The sequence below is a fragment of the Amblyomma americanum genome, chromosome 7, assembly GCF_052857255.1.
Source record: "Amblyomma americanum isolate KBUSLIRL-KWMA chromosome 7, ASM5285725v1, whole genome shotgun sequence".
Lineage (NCBI taxonomy): Eukaryota > Metazoa > Arthropoda > Arachnida > Ixodida > Ixodidae > Amblyomma > Amblyomma americanum.
Window position 1 is genome coordinate 86,432,586 of NC_135503.1, and position 24,415 is coordinate 86,457,000.

General features: G+C 47.2%; 2 protein-coding genes across 9 annotated transcripts in view; one reads left to right on the forward strand and one right to left on the reverse strand.

The window, feature by feature from the left end:
* Ufl1 (UFM1 specific ligase 1) overlaps positions 1–1,012 on the reverse strand; it is a 40,294-nt gene extending 39,282 nt beyond the window's left edge. For both annotated transcript variants that reach the window (XR_013307391.1, XM_077632610.1), the window contains exons 1-2: positions 882–1,012; positions 140–285 (exon numbers count right to left, since the gene is read on the reverse strand). Coding sequence is in view for 1 of the 2 variants with exons in the window: in XM_077632610.1 (XP_077488736.1) it covers positions 140–285; positions 882–958 (223 nt within the window). In the remaining variant the exon portion in view is untranslated. The remainder of the gene's footprint in view (positions 1–139; positions 286–881) is intronic.
* A 4,456-nt stretch (positions 1,013–5,468) lies between these two features.
* Positions 5,469–24,415, forward strand: part of LOC144099376 (uncharacterized) — a 37,946-nt gene continuing 18,999 nt past the window's right edge. For 2 of the 7 annotated variants that reach the window (XM_077632616.1, XM_077632614.1), the window contains exons 1-6: positions 5,469–5,678; positions 11,156–11,263; positions 13,197–13,344; positions 13,885–14,315; positions 15,432–15,857; positions 16,721–17,047. In XM_077632616.1, the coding sequence (XP_077488742.1) occupies positions 13,251–13,344; positions 13,885–14,315; positions 15,432–15,857; positions 16,721–17,047 (1,278 nt within the window). In that variant the 5' untranslated portion in view covers positions 5,469–5,678; positions 11,156–11,263; positions 13,197–13,250. The remainder of the gene's footprint in view (positions 5,679–11,155; positions 11,264–13,196; positions 13,345–13,884; positions 14,316–15,431; positions 15,858–16,720; positions 17,048–24,415) is intronic. The other 5 variants (XM_077632611.1, XM_077632618.1, XM_077632612.1 and 2 more) reach the window with 4 other exon arrangements.

A 24,415-nucleotide genomic window follows, 5' to 3' on the forward strand; every position in this document is an offset into this window, starting at 1 on the left:
CACAGTGCCAAAGCTATGCTCTTTAGAATGTGTCATCAGCCTTCATTAGAGAAAAAATAAAAGCTCACCAGTGCATTTCAGACCGGTGATGAATTATATCAAGATGAAGGCTCTACAAATGCCAAGACTCGGGGCTTACCTCCGGCCACGGTAAGCTCGTCGAGGATCTCCTTCTGAAGGTGTTTCGGAGTGATGTATTCCTTGCCATCGTTGGTGAAGACTACGTCAATCAACTTCAGTTCGACGAGTTTCTTCACGATTTCAATGCAGTTCCTCTCCGACAGCCTGCAGGAGGTGGCGCAGAGCAGAGGCGAATTTAAAAGGCGAGGAGGGGTCAACCGCCTTCACTACAGCTCTACCCCAGCCGAATAATTTTCTACGGGAAAATGCATTAACACTGTTTTTGGACGAGGAATGTTCGCAAATTGCATCGTGAGAACAGGACCGACCCTTTCCCCTACCTCCCCGCCCCAGCTACATCTTGCAACCCGTAAATCTGTGCCTGGCGGAGGAAGCCTCCTAAGTCAACGTAAGGATGAGGGCACCGTTAGTCGATAAGCTGGAGGAGCCATATGTCGGCTGCTTACGGAATAGTGAAACGAAACTGCTTCGAAAAACGTGTCTTGCGAATACAGACAAGGCTGAGTACCGGTACGGAAAGCGACCGCTATTCAGGTGAAACCAAAATGTACAGTTCTGAAGACAGTAAAGAAACGGACTCCTCAACCAACGCGGTTGGGAAAGTTCATAGTGAGCAGTAATCGCACGGCACACATCGCTGGAAGAGTCAGACATTGTCGCTGTCACAATTCAAAGTGTATGAAACCAGACTTTGTTAACAGCGTTAAAGTCTTAGATTTGCAGAATAAAGAAGCGCAGACCTTTGAGCAGTCGTGCTCAGCTGGGCTCGCTGAAAATCAGCTGCCAAGCGCTTTACCTCTTCCCAGTCTGCTGCCATGTTGACGATGTGGAAGTGCTTGATATTGGATTGGATTGGATTTGAGGCAGCAACGTTGGCGATGTGCCTTTGAGTAGCCGGAGGAGTTGGATATGAAACCGAAACTCACGAATTCAAAAATCCGTGCTAGGTGGTTGCTGAGGTTCTAAATAGTGTGCTTCATATCGTTTCTGAAAAAAAAAAAATGATTGTAAGTCAGCGCGGTCGTGTGTGCTTTTGCATTGCTCGTCGTCCTGTCTCCGTTTCTTCGCACAGGAAAAGAAAAAAATCGATTTTTATTTTTTTTTTACCAACGGAATCCTGAAGATTGGACTCCGTATTCTAGGATTCCATAGGTCGACCACGGGCGAAACCGAAACCGCGGTGCCAGAAATCATGCTACAAGCACTTGTCACACATATGTAAGCAGAAAGGACTAAAAAAAGGAGTGCGTTATAGAGGACAGCTTACGCTCTTATTTGCACTCATATAGACGTACGCATGTTTGAGTTCACATCAGTGTGGGTGTTACGTGCTCCCTTCACAGCACCATGGCAGCGTCCGACTGGGAACGGCGAGCGGGGCAGTGAGCATGTCAAAGGTGCGCCGATGCGTGACGCGCGCTAGTAGGCGTGGCTAACGCTCGTTCTTGCTGCACAGTTTCGGTTTCGGCCATGTGAGGCCTCAAAATTGCTTGCGCTGCAGCGGCGACAAGAAAGGAATTTTAGAAAATTTAAATACTGATACGGTTGCAGCTTACGGTGGGCTACAAGCCTGTCCATAAATGACGCGCCTAACGGTATTAGGTAAAAAGTTAAATATTCAGTAATAGCTAACCAGCCTGCTAATTAGCACGTCTTATTAGCTGTATTCTCCTGCACTACACCGCTGACAACACTACACCGAAAAATAAGCGCTCTTACAACTCAAAAAACTTTTTTTAAAAATTTCTCACTGTTTTAGTTGCAACACACAGTACTGAATGGTGTCTTATAGGTCAGGTCCTATAAGTTTTAGTGGTATGATCGGTGATAACAAAAGTTTTCTCATGAACTTTTCTCGCTATGTATGAAAATCTATGGTAGATACAGTACAAGAAATCTGATGCACAATCTACAAATCAAATTCAGATAAATAACAAATATTGTGTTAGTTAAAGAACATCATTGCACAACCATTGAAAAAACCTATAAGGCACAGCGTTTGAGATATAGTTGCGTTGTTATTTGAAAATTGCTTCAATATATTGAAGTAATTGGGCGTAATTTATGCCATTTTAATTAGTAAGTTTAAATTATATTTAGATTATAATATGAACGCAATTTGTAAACTTAAACTCATTATAAAATTTAAATCTAACATCTAACGTTGCTACAAAGCACAAAGAATTTTCTAATTTTTTTGTACAACCTGGGTGGTGCCAATCACCAGGCGATGGCCAGGTATGGTAAAAGACTAGTAATATATTCAAAAGAGCCGTCTCCGCCGCTGAAGGTTTACCTTTCGCGTACTTCTTTCTCAAACGGGAAAATGAACGAAGCGTTGTCCTTCGAGAAAATAGCTCGATAACAAAAGGTTATGAATTGCATTCAAACCTTTTACCAATACTTAACAGCTGAAGGATTAGTAGACTGAGTTGAACTTTAACGAAGGTTGGGTATAGGGGCCTACAGCGATGACAGCATGTGGCATCTAACATAGCTGCACGTGTGCTCCGTGTGGCGCGGTGGTGGTGTGCTCCGGATTATTTTCAACCACCTGGGGTCCTTTAAAGGGACTATGCAATAAATTAATTGAGATTAAGTAAAGCCGAGGAGAGATAGGCATTTCGTCACTCGTCACCACAACGCAAGAATTTTTAACCTAGCGTCAATAACAACGAAGATATAGACGATTAAAAGTTACACTCCTCCTCTCCCACCTCAACTCGTCCACGCGGGGCACCAGACAAAAATAAAGAAAGCAGCTCTGGGACTGGGCCCCGCCCCTGAATACGTCATCGGCTGACGTTCCTTTTGCAACTTCCGATTGTCGCTTCTACCACCCCGGCAGCAGCGTCGGTGGCATGATTGCGGCGCGCGTCGGGTTTCTTTGCTTGTCGTCTGTTGTAGTTAGCAGTAATGGACCCGGACCTCGAGGTGCGACTGCTCGCTCTTACGGCCGCGATGGGCATCGAGCCCTATGCGCTCACGCCGTACCGGCTGAACGCTAGCGACGACAGTAGCGACTCGGCGGGCCACTGCGAGTAACTCCCGACAGAATTAGGCGGCAGCGGTAAATTGAAACCATATGCGCGAAGGCAATGCCCTGGCTCGCGCTTGCCCGAGAGGGTCGCGCGGCGGCACGAGCAGGCGATTTTCACGGCTACCGGAAGTGTGCCCGTGACGTCGTGGCTGCCGTGGCTCTAGCGAATGACAGCGTGTGGTTGCCTGGTGACGTCATGGGTCTTCTTCTTCTTCTTCTGTGGTTGAAGGAAGGATCAAAAGTGGGAAGACACGGGCTTGTCTACTGGAGGGCTAGCCTCCACGCCCACTGCCGGCGTGTCATGGGTAAAGTGACGTCTTTTTTCACGATTTTGAATCTCAGAATCGGTCACTACGAGCACACCAATCGGCCCGTGAAATTAAAAAAAAAAACACGGTTTTTAAAAACTCATAATAAATTGCCGGCTCAGTTCTGAAGACTCATACTTGGTGTGAATGCTTCTTAGCGTCATTTCTAAGCATTGAAAACATTTACAAGCGACTTTTTATTCATTCATTAAAGCTGCGAACTATTGCGCTGTTCAAATATGAATTTTTATTCATTGCGTAGTCCCTTTAACGTGCTCCGACGCCGCGCAGCTCATGAGCGTGATTGCATTTCACTATTACTGGAATGCGGCTGCTGCGGCCGGGATTCCATCTCGCGAACTTGGGCACAGCATCTCGTACTCAAGAGCCACTGAACCACCGCAGCAGTTCGGTAGGGGCTAGTTGGTGGAATACAGACTGAAAGAGGAAGCGCTGCACATTTGGTTACGAGTCAAAAAAAGGTGCAGGAACTTGAAGCGCTATAGCATGTTTATTTTTGCTCTTAAAGTTCTTTGCCTTGTAACCAACTCTGCAGAGCTTTTTCTTGCATGCTTTTACCTGGCTGGACTACAATTACGTGTTTCAACACCTGCCGCAATGCCTCAGTAATTTTGGCTTTCGGCTGCTGATCCAATGGTCAGGGGATAATCCAGGCCGTAGCGGCCGCGTTTCGATGGAGGCGAAATGAAAAAAAAAAAAAAATCCCGTTTGCTGTACGCTACTGCACACTTGATAACACCAAGTGGCCTAAATGATTCCGGAGCCCTGTACTCTCACACAGCCTAAGTGCAGTTTCGAGACGTTTTAAACATCATATTTTTTTTCGAGGTCTAAGGCGGACTATAGGAGGCAGGCGCGGACATACTTCTCACAGGATAGGGCCTACATAACCTGAAGCTCCAACTACGCCCCGCCACATCACCACAGGTAAGTACATTCGCACTGGCCAGCATGTGAACGCGGATAGGCAAAGTGATCACGTGATCGCGGAGTTGTGACGTCATTCGGTTCCCTATTGCGCGGGGCATACAACTAAAACTGCTAAAACGGCGGAGCCTCGGAAGGCCTTTCTGATATGCATTTCTCACCGAACAAAAGTAAAAAAAAAATTAGATTCCGCGGCTGTACGGAGAGCGCGCTCGATAGTGACTAACCGGCAGCTTTCTCGAGCACTGGGTCGATGGCTTGTTTAGTACGGGCGCCTCGCGCACCCCGGTGTCTCGGCAGGTCCCGCTGTCCCCGTCGTCCGGCTCCCATTGATCAGCGTGGTGTGACCGCCGCACTGGCGCTCGATAGTTACGTGCACCACTAGCCCCCAGCAGGTTAGCGCTGGGCCTACTGCTCTTCCGTGCGGCTAAGTAGTCCCGTGTGGCAGAATAGCTACGGCACGCTAGCGCAGAGAAATAGGCGAAGCAAGTCTTCACTCATGCAGTTTGTGTTTACTGAATTCCGACCGCGCAAAACGAGCCAGGCTGCCGAAGAAATGCTTTCCCGGCATAGCCTCTCAGCGATTCCGATTCAAAATGAGGGTGACGCGCAATTTAATATTTGTCAACCCCTTTTGCTGTTTTTTTTCCGGGCTTTCACAATATTTGTGAACAAAGTATATATCCTATAAAAGATGCCTACTTAAGATACGATCTTGCGGGCGAAATGTTAAAGTAACGCACAAATCGTGTCAGATCCTAAACAACATTCCTCCGACTCTGTGTCACCTGCAGATTCATCTGCTGGGCTGAGATTTCCGAGTTGTTATGATTCACAGCCCTGCACGCAACTATCCGCCCAGGAAAAGAAAGTACAGAAAGAACGAAAGCGAGAGAGAAAGCGAGAGCGAGAGCGAGGGAGTGAAATTTGCAGGAAGGGTGTGGTAGAGACGGAGAGTGGGCTTTGTGAGGGGAGATGGGGGGTGGGGAGGGGTCGGCAAAACGTACTACACACCGTTGCTCGGGGAACACGATCGGCGCGGCCAGCAGCGCTGAGATATGCTGTGGCGTCGATAGCGCGTCGCTGCCCTGTATACGAAAACAAGGCCGTGTACGGGAGGATCACACTAGACAGCGCCCGAGGGTTGTTTTCGGTATAGAAGGACGCACCTGCTCGGGTCGACAGCAGGAGTTGCAGGAGGCACGGACCGTGCTCTGTCGGACCGACTCCCAAACTCAAAGGTAGGACCTTCGACTAACGACAGTATGCGCTCTTTCTGGCGAGGAGAACGTGCTGTATTCTCGCGCTAAATTGAGATGCAATTACGTGGGCGATAAAAGAAAAATAATAGTTGATGTTATTTATTTGTTTTTATATATATATATATATATGAAATACCCTTAGGCCCAAAGGCATTACAGAGTGGAGTGGTTAGGGAAGAAAAGTGCATTTATAATTGTCCCCTAGTTATACAATGTTAGCTAAAAATTGTTTAAAAAGTGTGCTATATTCATAAATTGTTAGCTAAGGCACTGCGATAACGCGAACGATCAACGAAGGAAGTCAACGATCCAGGAAGGCAGTTCCAGTCATGTGAAGTACGGGGGATGAAAGACCGGAGGGAAGTTCCCGTGTGGTAAAAAGCGATGCCAACTTTTTGAGCGTGATCAATGCGAGGAGAGATATACAAGAGAGGAATATGCAGAAGAGGATTATAAAAGAGTTTGTGAAGTAAACCCCCACGAGAAAATTTACGACGGGATGCAAGTGATGCAAGTTCCAATGAGGGACCCCAATGTCTTTGCTGCGTTGTTTTTATCCTTGGTGTAGTTGCATTACTTGAAATCATTGCTGTGCACTTATTCTTAACTGCCTAGATCATCGCAATGCTCACCCGTGAAAAATGAGGACGTGCTCGGTGAATAGATACACCTTTAAGAAGATCGCGGTTAGGAACAATTAGCTTGCAGGAAGCGTGTTTTATGAGTAGTAGCTCAAGTTTACTTCTTAATTTCCTAAGACGCGCAAGCGCTGAGGCTGTTTTCGTCCTTTTTATAATCAGTACCTAGGCAATGGCATGAAAAAATATTTTACGATTGCAGCGCACTGACAGAAATCGATGAGATTGCGAGTTTTTGGATTTGTGGCAGTGATTTCCCAACGAGCTTGGCTACCTAGAAAAATCCTTTACCGATTCGGCGCTTTAGTTGTTGCAGCTTATGCCAGCACTATATCGGGCGAGGATAACTGAAAGAGTGAACTAACGGGAACAAAATTGTCAGGAATAAATATGTTTTGTCATGGAAACTGATTAACAACTGTGCAGATACTGCTTCTGCATTAAAATGCGCTAAATACGCGAATTAGACAAAGCGTTCCATTATATTGTGGTTTATGGGGGTTTGACGTCCCAAAGAGACTCAAGCTATGAGGGAAGCCGTAGTGAAGGGTTCCGGAAATTTCCACCACCTGGGGTTCTTTAACGTGCGCTGACATCGCACAGCACGCGGGCCTCTAGAATTTCTCTTCCATCGAAATGCGGCCGCCACGGCCGGGATCGGACCGGAGTCTTTCGGGTTTACAATATTTGGTATTCTCGCCACACACATTTTTCTTTGCAAGCGGTGTGTTGCTGTGTGTTCTGTTTGTTGTTTCCGTTGCTGGTCTCAAACGACAGCGCTGTTTTTCCTCGGAGCTAGCTACGCGTACAAAGCGCGCCCCGTCGGAGCCCACGTCCGCACCGCCGTTGGTCGCTAGCCGCTTCATAATTCTATATAGGGCACTGCCAGACCACCGGAACATCGACCCATGGCTATGGACTGACCCATGACTGAACACATTTGCAGGGCAGCCGGTGGCGCGTCACGGTGTTCGACCCGCCGAGTAGGTTTCGCAGTGGTCCGAAGAAGAATAATTAAACTTTGCGGCTGCGGCGAAATTTCGGCGCGCATACCTGCGCAAAAGTTCAGCCCGGTACATGCCTTGTTCTAAGCTTGTCTCGCTGCTATCATTTCTGTTCGTGCGGCTGTGATGTGACCCTAGAGAATTCTAGCGAGTGCTGCGGCCACCCTATCCCCGCAAACTTCCTCTGTCTGTCTGTCTGTCTGTCTGTCTGTCTGTCTGTCTGTCTGTCTGTCTGTCTGTCTGTCTGTCTGTCTGTCTGTCTGTCTGTCTGTCTGTCTGTCTGTCTGTCTGTCTGTCTGTCTGTCTGTCTGTCTGTCTGTCTGTCTGTCTGTCTGTCTGTCTGTCTGTCTGTCTGTCTGTCTGTCTGTCTGTCTGTCTGTCTGTCTGTCTGTCTGTCTGTCTGTCTGTCTGTCTGTCTGTCTGTCTGTCTGTCTGTCTGTCTGTCTGCCTGCCTGCCTGCCTGCCTGTCTGTCTGTCTGTCTGTCTGTCTGTCTGTCTGTCTGTCTGTCTGTCTGTCTGTCTGTCTGTCTGTCTGTCTGTCTGTCTGTCTGTCTGTCTGTCTGTCTGTCTGTCTGTCTGTCTGTTGCCAGGAAGAAAGGAAAGTGCACAGGCCTGCCCACTGGCTCAAGCCGAGCCACAATCGCTACCACGTGCAGATAGTAGGAGAGTTGAAAGATGGGATAGAATGACAGGATAGTAAAGACGTGCTAAAGACAAGGCCGATCCCGGAGGCAGTGCAATACCGGGCCAACCGGTGGCGGGAGTGAAGCATCCTTCAAACTCTCCGCCACATTTCCAAAAATAAGTGCAATTGGACCCGTAACAGATACTCTACGGGGTCCGGACAATCCATTCCATTCCATTTGAACTGCTGCAAACTTCTTAATCTCATCCGACCACCTAACTTAATGCCCCCCCCCCCCCCCCCCCCCCCGCTACACTCTTTGAAAAAAGGTTGTAAAAAGGTAGTAATGGCTGCTGTCACTAGCTTCTTTTAACTGTTACTACTCTTGTACTACCTTATTACGACCTCTTAATACCTCCATAAAAATGGAGGTTGTAAAAAGGTAGTAATTACTGCTGTTGCTAGCTTTTTTTGACCGTTACTACGTTTGTACTACCTCGTTACCGCCTCACCGGCAGCTGAGTAGTAAATGCGGCTGCTGCTCGTATGACACCACCCGGAACGAAAGTCGGGGAAAGGCGCATACAATTGGAGGTACATATGTCGGTGGTTCGAATCCCTGGAGGGAGCCAGCCTCCAACCTGACTAAGAGACGCATGCTATATGCAACGGGAATTTCGAATGACACCACCGTACGACGAACGCTTGCGTCGCAATTTTGATACGAAAGTCGGGAAATATTGCCACCATATGCACATTCGCCAGCGGTGCGCTCCCACGCACACGTGTGGTGCCCGCCTGCGCATTAGTAACTGGCTAGTAAGGCTTTCGCCTTAATAAATGTTTACATCTCCCTTTTAGTGACATTTTTTTGCAGTGATGTTGGTCTTTTCGAAGCCATGTAAACGCTCTGCTTCATATTGCATGCTTCTAATTGAACTGGAGCCATATTTTTGGAAATGTTGCAGCGATGAGGCAGTGCTGCACGTTCTTCACCAACAAGAAAACAACTCCGTTTGCAAAGGGTATATATAGTTGCTGTTACTGCGATCTAGAGCTAAGCATTGCAAAATGTAGTTCCTGTAACTACCTTCGAAGGTAGTAAATGAAATTAAAGGTAGTTCCTGTAACTACCTTCGAAGGTAGTAACTGATATTAAAGGTGTTACTACTTTCAGAGGTAGCAAATTCTACTAACGGTAGCTGCAGATACCTCCCTAAGGGTAATAAATGTTACTAAAGGTAGTTCCTGTTGCGACCTCCTTGAGGTAGTAACCGTTACTACCTCGCAGTTTCTACCTACGGTTCCTACCTAGCTAGTAACATATGTGACGGGTGGTTACTATACCCTGAAAGTCGGTAACTACAACTATCTTTTTTTTTTTTTTAGTGTACGCTTGCCTTCTCTTGGAATTCCGTCCGTTATCTTCGACGACCATCGGTTGAAAATGCCTTGCCGGACATGTACAGAGATATGGGAGAGGTCTTTGACTTGAAGTGGCCATAGTCATGCTGCTGCTGCTGCTGCTGCTGATGATGATTCTTGCAGCAATGAGTATTGATAAATTGTGGCGTGTCCTCAATTCAGTCAATAATCTCCGGTGCTCCACAAGGCTCAGATATTTGACGAATTCTTTTTTCACTCTATATTAATGATTTTCCTCCCATTTTACTGCACTCCGAAGCATTGATGTGCGCAGCCGATACGGCGCTAATCATGGTTGGTGACAATTTAAATGAGTTCGAAGATGAATGAAGAGCTGCACAGAGTTCAGTCAGGGTTTAACAGAAATCAATTAATATTAATATTTGAAAACTAAATACACGGTTTTGCATTGCAGGAAAAAAACAGCGCAATTTTGATAGGTTTAATTTATCTTTAGACAGTGCACTGTTACAGCGAGTACCCTTGTTTAAATATTTAGGGGTCATCATGTTTATTGAGATATGAACTGGAAATCGCATATAAATAAAATTTGTTCGAGGCTAGCTTATTGCTGTCCCATGTTCCTAAAAGCCCGTGGTTGTTTTGGTGCAACGGTTTTGCGTATTTTGTCCATAGCTACTGCATAACATCGTGGGGCAGCACATACAAACCGTATTCAAAACCTATTGGCTGCCTACGAAAGAGGACAATAAGAATTATTACCTTTTCAAACAGAATAAACTGCAAAAACCACTCTTTCACCAGATGCGTGTATACTTTCGCTCGATTCTGTACATGTATTAAGTGCAGCTGACATGATACCTAGAGTAACAATACATGTTGATCTATTGTCATTAAGTTCCTTTACGTTACCTGCGTGCTACACAAGAGCTGCAGCGGTGCAGCCCACAACTACATTAATTAATTGGTTGACAGAAATTCTTATGGTCGAAGGCTAATAGACTTTCACGGCGCTCTCGTTTGGAACCCTATACCGGCATATGTGAAAGCGGTGCGTAATTTTTCCGTGTGAATGAAGCGATTCTTGTTCAGTGGAAAAATAGTCTCCTTTGACTGGAACATGAGTGTTTTAATGTCTCTATTTAGCTTTTGTTCTCTTTTTGTCATTTTGTTACTGGGCGCCAAATTATTTGGTTATATCGATCAATTGGTCCCGCAATCACCCAGCCAGGCTATAGGACCAAAAAAGTTGCGAAATTTTTCTGCACCAAGATGAAAGTGCCAATGAGAAAGAAAAACGCCCTTTACATGCCCATTTTCTCTACTAGACACATGACTTCGTTAGAAGCTATTTGTTCACCGCAGCGTGTGCTGTTCTCGGCAACGAGGTCCAACAAACCTTCTATGCTCGACGTACTTATGTAGACTAGGAGAGGTCATGGTATTTCACATTTCTTCAGCACACATAGCTTCTGCAAAACTGTTTTTGGTGCAGTGGCCGTGGTTAGAAGTTTGCCGGTGTCAGGTGGCTGCAGCTAGCACAGGACAGGGTTAATTTTGGGTGGATATACGAGAGGCATTTGCCCCGCGGTGGAGGTAATTTAGGTGACCGTCGCCGTCGAGCCAGCAAGATATGTGTGCATCGGTTGATGTGATTTGCGAGCTTCGTGGACGTGGCGGCCGTGATGACGTCAGTGCAAGAGATATCTTTTCTTTACACTTGAAAATTCTAAACGTATGCGTTCTTCTGCATTTATGACGCGTCTATTTCTTTCTTTTTCGTTTCTTCCTTGCTACTTTAAGACTCCAAACTAGGCGCGCAAGAGGTGAGCGAATGCAGTGGCAGCGCTATATATTCCAGTGGATCAAGGGGACATGAAGCGGAGACGGAAGCGTGGTGTCCAGTAGAAGGTAGGATACTCAGCCTACACTTTCCTCTTTGACAAGCTCTTGTGCAGTGACACTTAAAACCAGCTTTTTTAAAAATATACCAATCATGAAACTAAAGCGGGCGTCCGCTATGGCTTATCGTCGAAATATAGCGTGCGTAAACGCTTTGGAATCGACTATCATCCGCCTCCTAATAGCCTTTGAGCATTTTTTAGCAATTTATTAATGTACTCATATAGGAGACGGTGGCTAACTATTACACCAGGGTGATCAAGTCCTGTTATGATGAGAAGGGGCGCTTTCGGCTCTGGTTGCCAGAATCAGGACGCACTTCAGACTTGCTTATTCAATTCCATCGACATTCGAGTTTGTTTTTATCCGGCGGAGAATTGACAGGGATTCGAACCGCTGTCCTCTTGCGTGCGCGACGGATGTGCTTCCTGTAAGCCATCGCTGCGAAAGCAAGATAACCCATGGTCCTTAAGAGTAACGGACTGGAATCCAATAGAGGGCAAGCGTAGCAGTGGACAGTTGAGATTAAGAAGTTTGTGGGGATAAGGTTTCCGCAGCTGGCACAGGACAGGGTTAATTTGAGATGTATGGGAGAGACCTTTGTCCTGCAGTGGGCGTAGTTTGGCATGTTATTGTTGTTTACGATGATGAGCGAATCATTTAACTGTCACGAGTTAGACCACAATTTGAGGATCTCCGAACGCTTTGACCATGGGCCCTTCTGAAAATGATCACCATGGTTGCAATGGCAGTTTCACAGCTATCATCACTGAGCAGCTCTGACTTGAAATAAGTATTAGATTATTTTTTAATGTGCTGGGCAATTCTGTTCATGTTCGGCATTGAGTAGATTCTCTGCTAGGCACGCATGCAGACCAGCGCCAGAATCCGTGCATATACCCCGAAATAGGGAAAGTGAGCCGTTGTGTTGCAAGCTTTTAATGGGTGTGAGACACCAAACGAGACTTTTCCTTCTTAATAGCGGTGTCTTCAACCTTCCAATTTCACCACAGTTCAGCCTTGTCGTGCGCCGCGTTTACATTTAGAAATTTCCGCCACCGTGGAGAAACTCCGTAGATAAAAAAAATGAAAGATAGAGTTGGCATAGAACGGGTACTCTATCCCTGCATTGATATTGAATACGACACGGGTGGTAGCTGGCCAGTTTAATTTCTCTCAAAGTAACTTATTTAGTTTCGATTAGCTTAAAAAAAATGATGCCCTTACACATCATTACTGTATGTCTTTTAAATGAGACCGTAAAACGGCGTGCCTGAATACGTCGGATCGTCTTGTCGACTCACTACAGCCATGCTGGTAGCGTGCTACAAATAAGCGTATAGTTCCCAAAGTAACCTTTATATGGGAAACGTTAACGCAGCACTAGGGACTTAAAAGCTGCCAATTATGTCCAAACATGTCGTAAAGCCCACGGCGTCGGCCCAAGAACACTTCGTGAAAAAATTCGCAGGACGTTTACACCTGTGTGGTAAAGCGAACTCTTGCGACAGCTGGGTTGGTGCGATGTGACGATGCCAGCCGGAGTGTTTATGGTAACTCTAGTTATGGGTGTAGAATTGCACCTACACTCGCATTTGTGCTATGGGCGAGCTCCCCTGAATGCTTCCCGACACGACGAGTGGCTTCAGCATCACTGTGTTCGAACTAATCAGTGCTTGGCATTCTGTACTATCAGAGCGGTGCGCAGTCACGACGTCCTGAGTGACTGCACTCTGTTCTAACCAATAAGGGTGATGCGTTGCACCCGGAGTGTTACGCCAACGGCGTGGACGACGCATAAACCGGAACAACGAAGTTAACAGCTGTCGCTGCAAAAGTGAACGGGCAAAATTAATGTCTCTCGCAAATGCTTGGCGTTGATTTCAAGCGACCACTATTTTGAATGGAGGGCCAACGCTGTGAGTTCTTGCCTCTCGTGCAGTCCCTGCAGTGATGCGTGGCGACCGAGGCCTCCAGCTGCCGCCGTCTCGAGGCCATGCTGTCGGACCCGTGGCGCCTGCAACCAGCGGTGCCTGACCTGATCGGAGATGGCGGCAGCACGGACGACGAGGATGACTACGAAGACGATGGTAGGTACTCCTCTCGAGAGGTGTGAAGAGGGCTCATCATAACCATGGGGGAGGGTTCATAATTCGACATTAATTTCTCGCAAAGGCATATAGTGAGCTAAATAAACAAAATACCTCTAACTCCTCCTCGGCCCTTTCAATTTAGGAATTCTTTTACTGGAGCCCCTCGGGATGCTTGGCACATACGCACAAAACAACTATTTCATTGTAATCAGATTTGCAGCTTAACATCCTGATGCGCTCGAGTTAGACATTAGCGACCATGTTAATAATGGTGAAATTGTTATTTCTTGGTGAATTTTGTCTTTTATATACGACACGTGATTAAAAACAGAACTCCTGATGCTACTACTCGGACTCTGTCATTTTTTTTTAGAGCTCTGTTCCTACGAACAGTATGCACTGAAATTGGCTCAAGTAAACGTTTTTTTTTTTTCATGGAAGTCGCGGATCATTCAGGGAGAGATCATTCTGTCCACACTATTTTCCAGGAGCCAGGCAGGACAGAACAATCCTGTCTAAACTAAATCTTCCTTGCAGGCTTCGCCGATCCGTACGAGGTCGCGGGCAAGCTCAGGGAGGCGAACGCCCGGCTGCGGGCCGACAGCACGCCGCTGGAGTCTAGCCGCGAGCGGAGAGTTCGCTTTCGAGACCCCATCCGGGCCGTGTTCTGCTTCACGCCGGACGGGGAGGGCGAGGAGGAGGAGGAGGAGGAGGAGGGAAGCAGCAAGGGCGAAGAAGGGCCGCCCTCGGGAGACGACGAAGACGACCAGGAAGAGGATGCCTCGATCGCGCACGACGCAGCTTCTCGCTACGGCACCGTTCGTCGGCTCGTGACGGCCGCGGCGGTCGAGCGAAGGGGTAGCCTGAGCAACGAGGAGCCCCCGCCGCCTTCGACGGTCGGCGGACTCGGGGGCAGGGACAGCTCTGAGAAACTCCTGGGCCTCGGAGCTGATTCTGACGAGGACATTGTGAGTGCACGCACTGTGCGTTTAAATACCCTTCTATGCAGAGGAAGTCACTTCGTAGAGGGCATACTGAAACTCGTTATAGTCCAAGAAGGAGTGCATGTTTAGACAAACTTACTGGTTGGTTGCCTTTACCAGACATTCGGGCCAGCGCCCAGCCAGTGGCAGCTAAGCCTGGTGTCCTGTCACGTTCTGTTCTGCAGCCAATCGGTCATTCTCTTTACGTCTCGAATGATGTCAACACGTTATTTTTGAATGATCAAAGCAATACGCCAACGGGTGGTAGCTAGAAGAACTAGAAGCACTCGTTCCGACTTGCTGGTAATGATGGAAAATGCAGGGTACGCGCATGCGATGAGAATGCAGTCGCCACTGTGTGGAGTTAGATAAACTTTAACATATTGTCATCGCACCAGGAGCTATTAGACAAGGAGAGGGCTGAGTCGGGCTAGTTGGTTCCTTTTGAACAGTACGACGAAACAGCGCTGACAGACGGGACGGAAGAATAGACAGAGACATGCGCTGGACTAACAACCAAATGGTTTATTGCGAAAGACGGAGATTCTTAATCAGTGACGATTTGATAGCTCCCATATGTATGTCACGTCATGATCGTGCCGCATTTGCTTCCCCTAAGTGCTTTGGTTTGCCCTGCTGCTTTATACAGCCCCCCCCCCCCCTCTTTCGCAATAAACAATTTGGTTGTTAGTCCAGCGCATGTGTCTGTCTCCTCTTCCGTCCCGTCTGTCAGCGCTGTTTCGTCATACCGTTCAGCTATTAGACAATATGGACGACTTCAACGTCCGAAGTCATCCAGAGGTCCGCGGTGTGCGTCAGATCAGCCTAGCCTCTTCTGGAGAGAAGAAGGTGCGGTGTGGATTCCTTGTGTGCTGGCGGAGTGAAGGAAAGAGCGAAAACATTTCGCACTTTACGCCTACCTCTTCTTTACGCGCCGCTTGTTACAGGCAAAATCTTGAGAAGATTGGGTTACATCATCTGCTACGTTGTGAGGAACATCTTACGCTTCCTGAATCTAATTAGCACGGCCTTTGCTGGCACGTGTTAGACGACGGGTGTAAAGTACCTCCCGTAGTAAAATCCAACGACCAATTCTCGCAGGACAGCTTCGAGTCGGACAACACGTCTGTCAGCGAGGACATCTCCGACCTATCGGACGACAAAGATGACAACCAGAACGCGTCCGTCCAGGAGGTCAGCGACGCATCGGTGGAGGAGGGCGCTGACGGTGACCGCCTGGACTCTCCTCCAGGAGTGGACGGTGGCGGTGCGGCCGAGTCCAGCTTTTCGCCCGAAGGCCACGAGGAGGCGAGGCCCCGTTTGTCTTGGGACAACAGCGTAGAAGAGGTGGCCAGCATCAGCGTGCAGGAAGAGGCGCCCTCTGGCATTCCTGCGGAGAGCGTTCAATCGAGGGGCGAGGAAGATGCGGTCATTGTCTGCGTCAGTCCGGACAGTGGGCCACTACGGGAGCCGGGTCCACCATCCGCGCCCAGCGGTGAATCTTCACGTTCACAGGATGACGGAACGGTAAGCGCGGCCAGCTTGCTGGCAAGACAGGCGTGGTATTTCATCAAAAGTCATACAGGACGTGAGAAGCCAGAAAAAAAAGGGAAACACCAAAGCGGAGCACTACGACCACTATAGTTATTTTTGGGCGAGCTGGCAGAAAGGTGCTGCACGATTCGGCATACGCCTCGAGCCCAAATGTAAATGAAAAAAAAAAGAAAAAAAACTTGAACAGCAGGAGAATAAATGCGTATACTAAAACTCCTTTATTATTATCATCAAGACGAAGGAACGAAAAAAAGGCAGAGGTCTGTCTTGCTGGTTTTCCCAAAAAAAAGACCATTAGAAAAATATTCTAAAAACGTTCCATTACAAAACAAAAACAAAACACTAATGGCGATTACACGCGGTAATACTGATAATGAGCGGTAGATACGGAGAAACCAAGTTTCAATAGCAGTTTCAAAGTCAGTTGAGAGGTTGAGATAATGAAGTTTGCGGGGAAAAGTTGGCAGTAGCTGTCCTGCAGGGCAGGGTTAACTTGAGGTCAGTTTGTCCAGCAGTGGGCGCAACTAGGCCGCTGCTGGCGTTCAGATTACAAAAAAAAGTTAAAACCGAGTAACTGCAATGATTTCAAAGCGCCCGTGTGCTGTGCGATGTCAGTGCACGTTAAAGATCCCCAGGTGGTTGAAATTATTTCGGAGCCCTCCACTACGGCACCTACTTCTTCCTTTCTTCTCTCAGTCCCTCCTTTATCCCTTCACTTACGGCGTGGTTCAGCTGTCCAACGATATGTGATACAGATACTGCGCCATTTCATTTCCCCCAAAACCAATTATTATTATTAATTAACCGTGTTGTTCCGCTGTTTGTTCGCAATGCAGCATGGTGGACCGCTGCAAACAGCAACGGTGGCCCCGCAGTCCCGCACCAGCGGCATCCGCCCTCCGACCAGCCAAACGACGCTGGTGTCCATCTACAGCGGAGCCCCGAGGCCCAGGTCGGTCGGCGTTGGTGGCCGCGTCATGCCGCCCAGGGCGGGCCGTGGCCGCTCGGGCTTCGTGGCGAGCGAAGCGGCGCAGCGTGTCCGGCGCCCGTGGAGCGGACCCGCACAGGGTTCTGCTGGGCCCCCCTCTACGAGCCGCGTCTCATCGGCGAGACCGGCGACGAAGACACCGGAGCAGGAACTGCGCGGCCACGCGAAGCAGCAGGTGAGAAGCCAACTGTTGGACAATGTCCGACGCAAACTCTGAAGCCAACTGGACGTTTGCGCTGAATGAGACTGAAGCATAGAAATCCATGGAACTTATTGCTAATGCGATAGCATTTAGGTTGTCCTGTTGCAAAAACCACCAGGTTTCTCCTTAACGAAATTTCCTGATTGGCCGAGAGGGTCGTGACGTCATCAGCGGCGCCCAATTTGAAAATTTGAGGACAAGAATGAATATTTTTCATTGGATTATCAGATGGGATTATAGTAAACCGACGCATGCACTCTTCCATCCTTAATCCACCCGTTCCTCTTTACAAATCCACTTAACACACCCAATAATCCACAGCAATACGTCCTCTATTCCCTACTAATGCACATTATTCCACCAACTGAACCAACTAATCTAGATCATTCCACCAACTATTACCCTATAATGCACCTTATTGTATCCACTAATCAACCATAATCTATTTTCTGAGATGGGCATACTTCCAACTTTTGGGGGGTTTGGAATATTTTGGGGTGGGCCAACTGCCAAATGATATCGAATTTTATTCTTTAAGAATGTGTTTAAGAAGGTCCCAACTTTGTCTTTCTTGCGCGCACGCGCGCGCGCGCGCGCGTGTGTGTGTGTGTGTGTGTGGAAGGAGCGCAGATATAGATGGAAAGAAAACGTCAAGGTCTTGCATTGTTCCGCTTTTCGAAACTTCGGCACAAAACGCGAAAAAACAGAACACGGATGCGCACACATCAAATGCATACACACTCATCAATTCCGGACAAAAGCATATCTGAGCGGGAAACCGTTTATGAACGCAATTTTTTCATATAATGTAAGATTTCACTATAAAAATCAATATATCCACATATCACCCGACGACAGTCTTTCATTTTTTATCAAGGTTTTTTGCTATCGTCAAAAGCGTTCCCCATTGGCTTTCTATAAGTCTTAACTGTTGGATGCAATCGATGTGAACACTTTAAAAGAAAGATTTTGCTACATATAAGAAGAATGAACCATTACCTTCAATATTTCCATAACAGCGTCTTACAATTTTCTAATTTTCAACATTTTTCCCGAGAATGATGGATACGCATCAACTCAGATTTTATTCTGGGGCGCATTCTAATGCGGACATTCCAAATGAACGTTACAAAAGGTCATCCTGGCTTGTCTTTTATGTCCTAAATGTTTATGTCGTCATTTTGCGGGCCGGCGTGCTGCCGCCCTGCTTAAGAAGACTCGATCGCTGACCTGGTTCGGTTGACCAGGAAGCGATCAGCTTTGTATCACTTCAGACTGCACCTACCATGAGAGGTAAAAGTAAATTAGCATACCCGCATCACTGCGAGCCTACCCGTGTGTATAAAAAGGCAGAGATTGACGTACTCACTCATAACGACTTCACTAAAGAGCTGTACCCTATAAGTCACAAGAAAATGTAGCTTGTTACAGACATCTCTGATGATGTCAGGATTTGGGAAGAAGAGCCAAAGCTCAATTTGAAGGTGGGAATGCATGCACGCCCACAAACAAGGAACCGAATTTTTTTAGAAGCTCTTAATACAATGTTCTTATAACAGCATAAAAAACACTAAGAAAAAATAGTTCTTCATCTGATTGTTTTCGTGTGGTTAGTGCAGTCTCTGATGTAAGGAGCTCGTTTCAGCTGCTTCGAAACACTCGGTTACTGTTGCGCGCCGGTATTGCCTCGCCTTCGGGTCCAGCTTTCTCGCTGTTACTTAATTCCTGGTGCTCTTCAGGTCTTCGGTATATATGTTTCAACGCCACGGATATCAGCTCAAGCAGGTTTGGCCCCCGTACCTACCCCTGCCTCACACAATCGGCATTCGTGTCCATACTCTATGGCATATGCGTTTCTCCGTGAACTGTTTGACTGTGAAATTCTTTTCAGAGCACGGTGTAAGTGCACACCCAGTGCTGGGCTGTTACCGTGCACTTCCGGTCTTCAGAACCTTCTGTGAGGGAGGGACTGCTTGTCAAGCTATTGGGTCTTCCGACCAGATGGCGGCCTGAACAGCGTCGAAGCAAGGTAGCCGCACTCGGAAACGTACTAGCTATAGCCTCCAGGCTGACCATGCAGTATTTCGAAGCGTCGGCAGGAATCGGCTCAGCGCGCTGCTTAAAATCATACTCACGAGAACGCCAGGTTTCTCAAGTAGAACGCTAATAATAATAATAATAAAATGTCAGGTGCTTAGGTGGTCTAATGAGATAAAAAGAATGTTTTTTTTTTGGGTGATTCTTTTCTATTAGATGTTTTTCTGTGTGATGTTTTTCCTTTTTGCGATATCCCATTGCCTGAAAGTTAGGCCAGTTAAGTTCGCTTTGGTTTGGTTTCATGCAGATTTCCCCTCTCGCCACTCGCCTGGGGGTGCTTTTTGTGCTCGGCTTACTGCAGACGGACACGCCGGCATTTTGGCCAAATGTCACTCATACTGCTTCTGCAGTAAAAAAAAAAACAAACAAACAGAAGTCGGCGATAAAACCAGGGCTCGCTGGGTGTTGTATTTCTCCGCTAACCAATCACAGAAGTTTCATTCTGTTAAAGAAGTCAAAAGACAAAGGCCTGCAATTCCGTCGCTTGATTAGTTCTCTGTTTAGGTAACGAGAAAATCTTTAACAACAGTCTATTTTCTCTTTGAAGAAAAACAATGTGGCGCGTTACATGGATGTGGGCGGAACGTCTCTGCAGACTCAAGTTATCTCAGAGTTAGGGCCCGAGTCGCATCAGCAGTGTGGCCTTAACGCCGTCGATTAGGTCCAGACGCACACGTTTGCCTCGGCTTGCACGATGTCGGAGCAGAAAATTGGGGGCGCGCCTAACGTGCAGCAGTCTTGTTCGGCCCTGCAGACTTTTGTTTGGTCACATCTTCTGCCTAGCTGGTGTCCCGTTGCTTATTTCTGTTTTATTAATGTAGACGTCTCAAGGCCAAGATGGCGTTTTGAAAACAATGTTGCACCAAATGATTTGTAACCACAAAATCGGTTTATGTCACTCGAGGCTGTCAGTTGCTTATCAGCTTCGCCTTTGTATCGCGGTGGGGATAGTTGTCCCCCTGCCAGTGATCAGCACAACTCCATGCATTCCATTTTAGGGAAACTTGCGTTAGGGGACATACTAATTTGCCGGCACTTTTCTCTATCTGCCGATGCTGCACTCTTTTCATCAATTCCCTAATCTCCGCTACATATATTTCTACGTGCATCTCCTCCGCAGCTACGTTTGTTATGGGCAGTGCGGTCCTCGTTCGATGTCGCGAAGAACGCACGGAAAGGACAACCAGGGAAGTTGTCCTCTCAACCTCCAAAAATGCTCCGCAGCCGGGCACTTTAAATGCCTCCTGGAGGTCAAGGCGAAAAGTGACCCGTAGGACGGCAAAGGGTAGCAATTGTTCTCGTCGTCAACGTTGGATTTGTTGTCGGCTGTTAGGTTTCTGCCAAATGAACCCCGATTACACGCAGCCCTCTCATGCCAGATAGCATTCGTGAGTGTGTTCCGTGGGAAGGTGAACGAACTAGCACTGACTACTGAAGAACCGATTTAGCCGGTCTTTCTGTTTTTTGTACATAGAAGTGGTTTTTATCATCACCGTATGCTTTCTGGTTATACAACTGTAGGTCAAAATGTAACGCAAAATCCGCCGAATCTTGGTAATGGCAAGCAATAGGGAAGAGAAATTTTGTGTATAGAAGCATTTTTTTTTTGATACCATAATTCGTACCAAGCTTTCGTTTCATGTTATTTAATGTAAGCCATCATGCATGATCAACGTGACACCCTACTAAGCCAACGTGCAGTGGTGGAATTTCTCCACAAGTCCGTCGGTAACTAAGCAACGCCAATTCGCTGGAAGTTGTTGCCAGTTATGTGAACAACACTGTGAATAGCAGTGATATTTCTTCGCGGCTTTAAATGTTTCTCGTTGAGTAAAGGTACTGCGCAAAACAATACAAACACGGACGAGAAAGGCACACGGACGGGCGCAGACTCGCCCAACAATATGCGCTCTTGAAATGTTTCGCCGTGAAGATTTCAGTATCCAGGCCCTGCCACGTACAGGTAGATCGTCAAGCGTCACGACAGTTGAAAATTTATCTGTTACTGATGAAATCGTTCAAAATGACAGACGCATCATTGCGAGACAGAATGTGGAACAAACAGATTTAACAAACTGATCCGTCTTAACTCTATTTGAACTATTGTGATACTGAAAAACTTGGGTTCGCTGGCTTCCACAGCTCCTGACTAGGGAGGTGAGGAAAAATGTGCGTGATTGTCTGCAAAGTTTCTTTGGGATTTTCGACGCCGCTTTCACGAAGTAATTGATTCATGAAGTCATTCATGAAGAGCTATAGAGTTTCTACTTGTTTGGATGATTGCAGGCTCATCTGCATGACAAACAAAAGTTTGAGGTAAGGAAGAAATGCCCGCTGAACAAGAAATATATTGTGCGAGAACATTCTTGCAGGCTAGTTGGTACATATTTGGCCAGATTTCTAGCGCAGAAAGACTTTGTAATTTTCCACGAACTTCTGCATTAGGAATCAGGTTTGAGATGACGAGCTCACTGCGTGTGTGAAAAAGAGGTGCAATGACGAACCTCGAGAGTATTACAAACATGCATTCATTCGATGGAAACAAACATGGTTACACTGCATTGATTCCAATGCATCGCATATTCAGTGGCCTTTTCAAAGGCCCAGCACAAATGCTGTTGAAACGGGAGGGGGTAGGCACACCGGGCATTACCCCTTTACCTTGAGACCAGTTGGCGCCGGACGCGCCGGGCTCCCCGCACGACCACCTCGTAGGGGATTGTATGCCCTTTCGGGGAAGTGGGGTCTTCCCCCCTCGCAGAGGAAGGCACCAATGCTTCCACCTACAAAACATAATTTACCTAATACTTACTATTACCGAGCTACAGTGGATTGTGCGTTGTTTTCTGGTCGACCTTTGTACATTTGATGCACTGTTCAAGAAGATATTTCGACACTATTCATAAGCCCGTTCTAAACTCGTGTTATAAAAAGGGCCATAATCGAATCGCATCTTGAAGACAAGCTCGAGAAGTCTTGGCAGTACGAGACAACAGGCAGTGGTAACTTGCAATCGGCTTACAACACCAACCTGACTTTCATGTAGTTGTGCTTTTTGCCGTTGTCGAGTACCCTTCCCCCCCCCCCCCTCCCCCACCTGCGCGAAGCTGAGTGAAAAGCATTACTTCGCCGACATCTCCTACGTGTCCAAGTTTTCTCACGCCATCAGGGTAAAGGAAGTCTGGCTGCGATGCTCACAGCGTCGTGTACAGTAGCAAGGCTCTGCAAACAAGTTAACCTTATAAAGATGCAGGTGAAAGGTTGTGGCATAAACCGCGCTTTAATATACGTGGACGCAGTGGTGTTTGCTGTCACATTTGCAGCCATAGTTGTCACCAGTGGCGTTTGTATTATCGCTTAATCTTGGTTCGAACCCGACCGCGGCGGCTGCGTTTTTATGGAGGAAAAACGCCAAGGCGCCCGTGTGCTGTGCGATGTCAGTGCACGTTAAAGATCCCCAGGTGGTCGAAATTATTCCGGAGCCCTCCACTACGGACCTATTCGTTCCTATCTTCTTTCACTCCCTCCTTTATCCCTTCCCTTACGGCGCGGTTCAGGTGTCCAACGATATATGAGACAGATACTGCGCCATTTCCATTCCACCAAAAACCAATTATTAATTAATTATTATTATTTTACTTTACTCTTTCTACCTGACGCCAAGCAGGTGCCTCAACCTGCGCCCCCATTGTCTATCAAGCACTGTTGTTACAGAAAAGAAAGGGGAAGCGCGTAAACAACAGTTTTCGAGGGTCCACCAGCTTGCTGAAATTTTTCGTTTAGCCATTTGGCTACGCATTGTAGGGGCATTGTACGGAGGGAGGGGAAGAAGAATGATAAGTGTACCATTAAGAGAGAGGAAGAGGGCAGAGTGGGTCAGGAGTCAAACTCGGGTTAATGGCATCATAGTGGAAATCAAGAAAAAGAAATGGGCTTCGACAGGGCATCTAATGCGAAAACAAGATAACAGATTGCCGTTAAGGATAAGGGACTGTATTCGAAGGGAAGGGAAGCATAGCAGGGGACAGCAGAAGGTTAGGTGGGCGGATGAGATCAAGAAGTTCGCAGGCATATATGGTGGGCGCAGCTGGCAAAGGACAGGGTTAATCGGAGTGAAGTGAGAGAGGCCTTTGAGCTGCAGTGGGCGTAGTCAGGCTCATGGCGGTGATGTAGGGAGTGTTGCTGCGCCCAATTTGGGAACTGCTGCGCATGCTGTGGGCGTGTATATATATGACGGAAGCCAACAGTCACCGAAACCAAGTTGTATAGGGGAATGTTTTTATTTGTAGGGCTGATCAGTGGGAGAATAACACTTCGATTAATCTGTCGCATAAGGGAAATTACTTATAAAGCAGCAGAAAAAACAACCATGCCGTCGGTGGGATCCGAACCCACGACCTCCGAATATCGGATATATATGTATATATATTAGGTCGATTTGCTTAGTTAGACCAAATCCGAATTCGGTGTGCTAGCGCTGCGTGGCCATTGTGTTGCGTTGTTTATCGTACACCGAACAGCTAGGTCACGTGACCTTGTGACTTCTTCACAACCTGTGGGCAGTCTGCCACAAAGCAGGCTTCAAACAAACAAACAAACAAACACATAATGGCGAAATGCGGGAAATAGCCAGCAAAAGTGCTAGCGCACTAAATAGCACAAGCTATATCTGAATTTTTGAGATTCGCCGTTGATAATTTTACTCGAAGACAAATCTAGGTGAAGGTGTCATTCGTGGTTTGGCGTGTGCTACAATATATACACGGTGTTTGAGCAAAGCAAGACAGAAAATTATAAATACAGTTTTTTTGAGCTGTAAAGGTGGCTTTGTAGCTTGGTAATAGAAATATGGTGGGGGGGGGGGGGGGGGCATCATAAAATAGGCGAATTTTGTAATTTACTAAAACCGGGAATTTGATTCTGATCGTTAACTTTTACTTATTACATTTAGGTGGCTATAATAGATTTGTAGCTGGAGGAAAATCCCCCTCTCCATTTTCACAGGAGAGGAGGAGGGAGAAGGAAAGTTGGAGAGGGATGACGACGAGAGGGTGGGAGGCGACGGGCGGGGGAGAGAGGAGAAAGGGTACGACATGGCACACGGTGAGTGATGGTGTGTATCTCGCCACCCTCCCTCTCGCGAGGCCTCTACCCGTCAGTGGTAGCGGCTGCTCTGTCCGCGGGGTACGCTGCTCTTTGCAGATACTTAGCCGCATTAATTATATTTATCGCCCGTAATTTCTT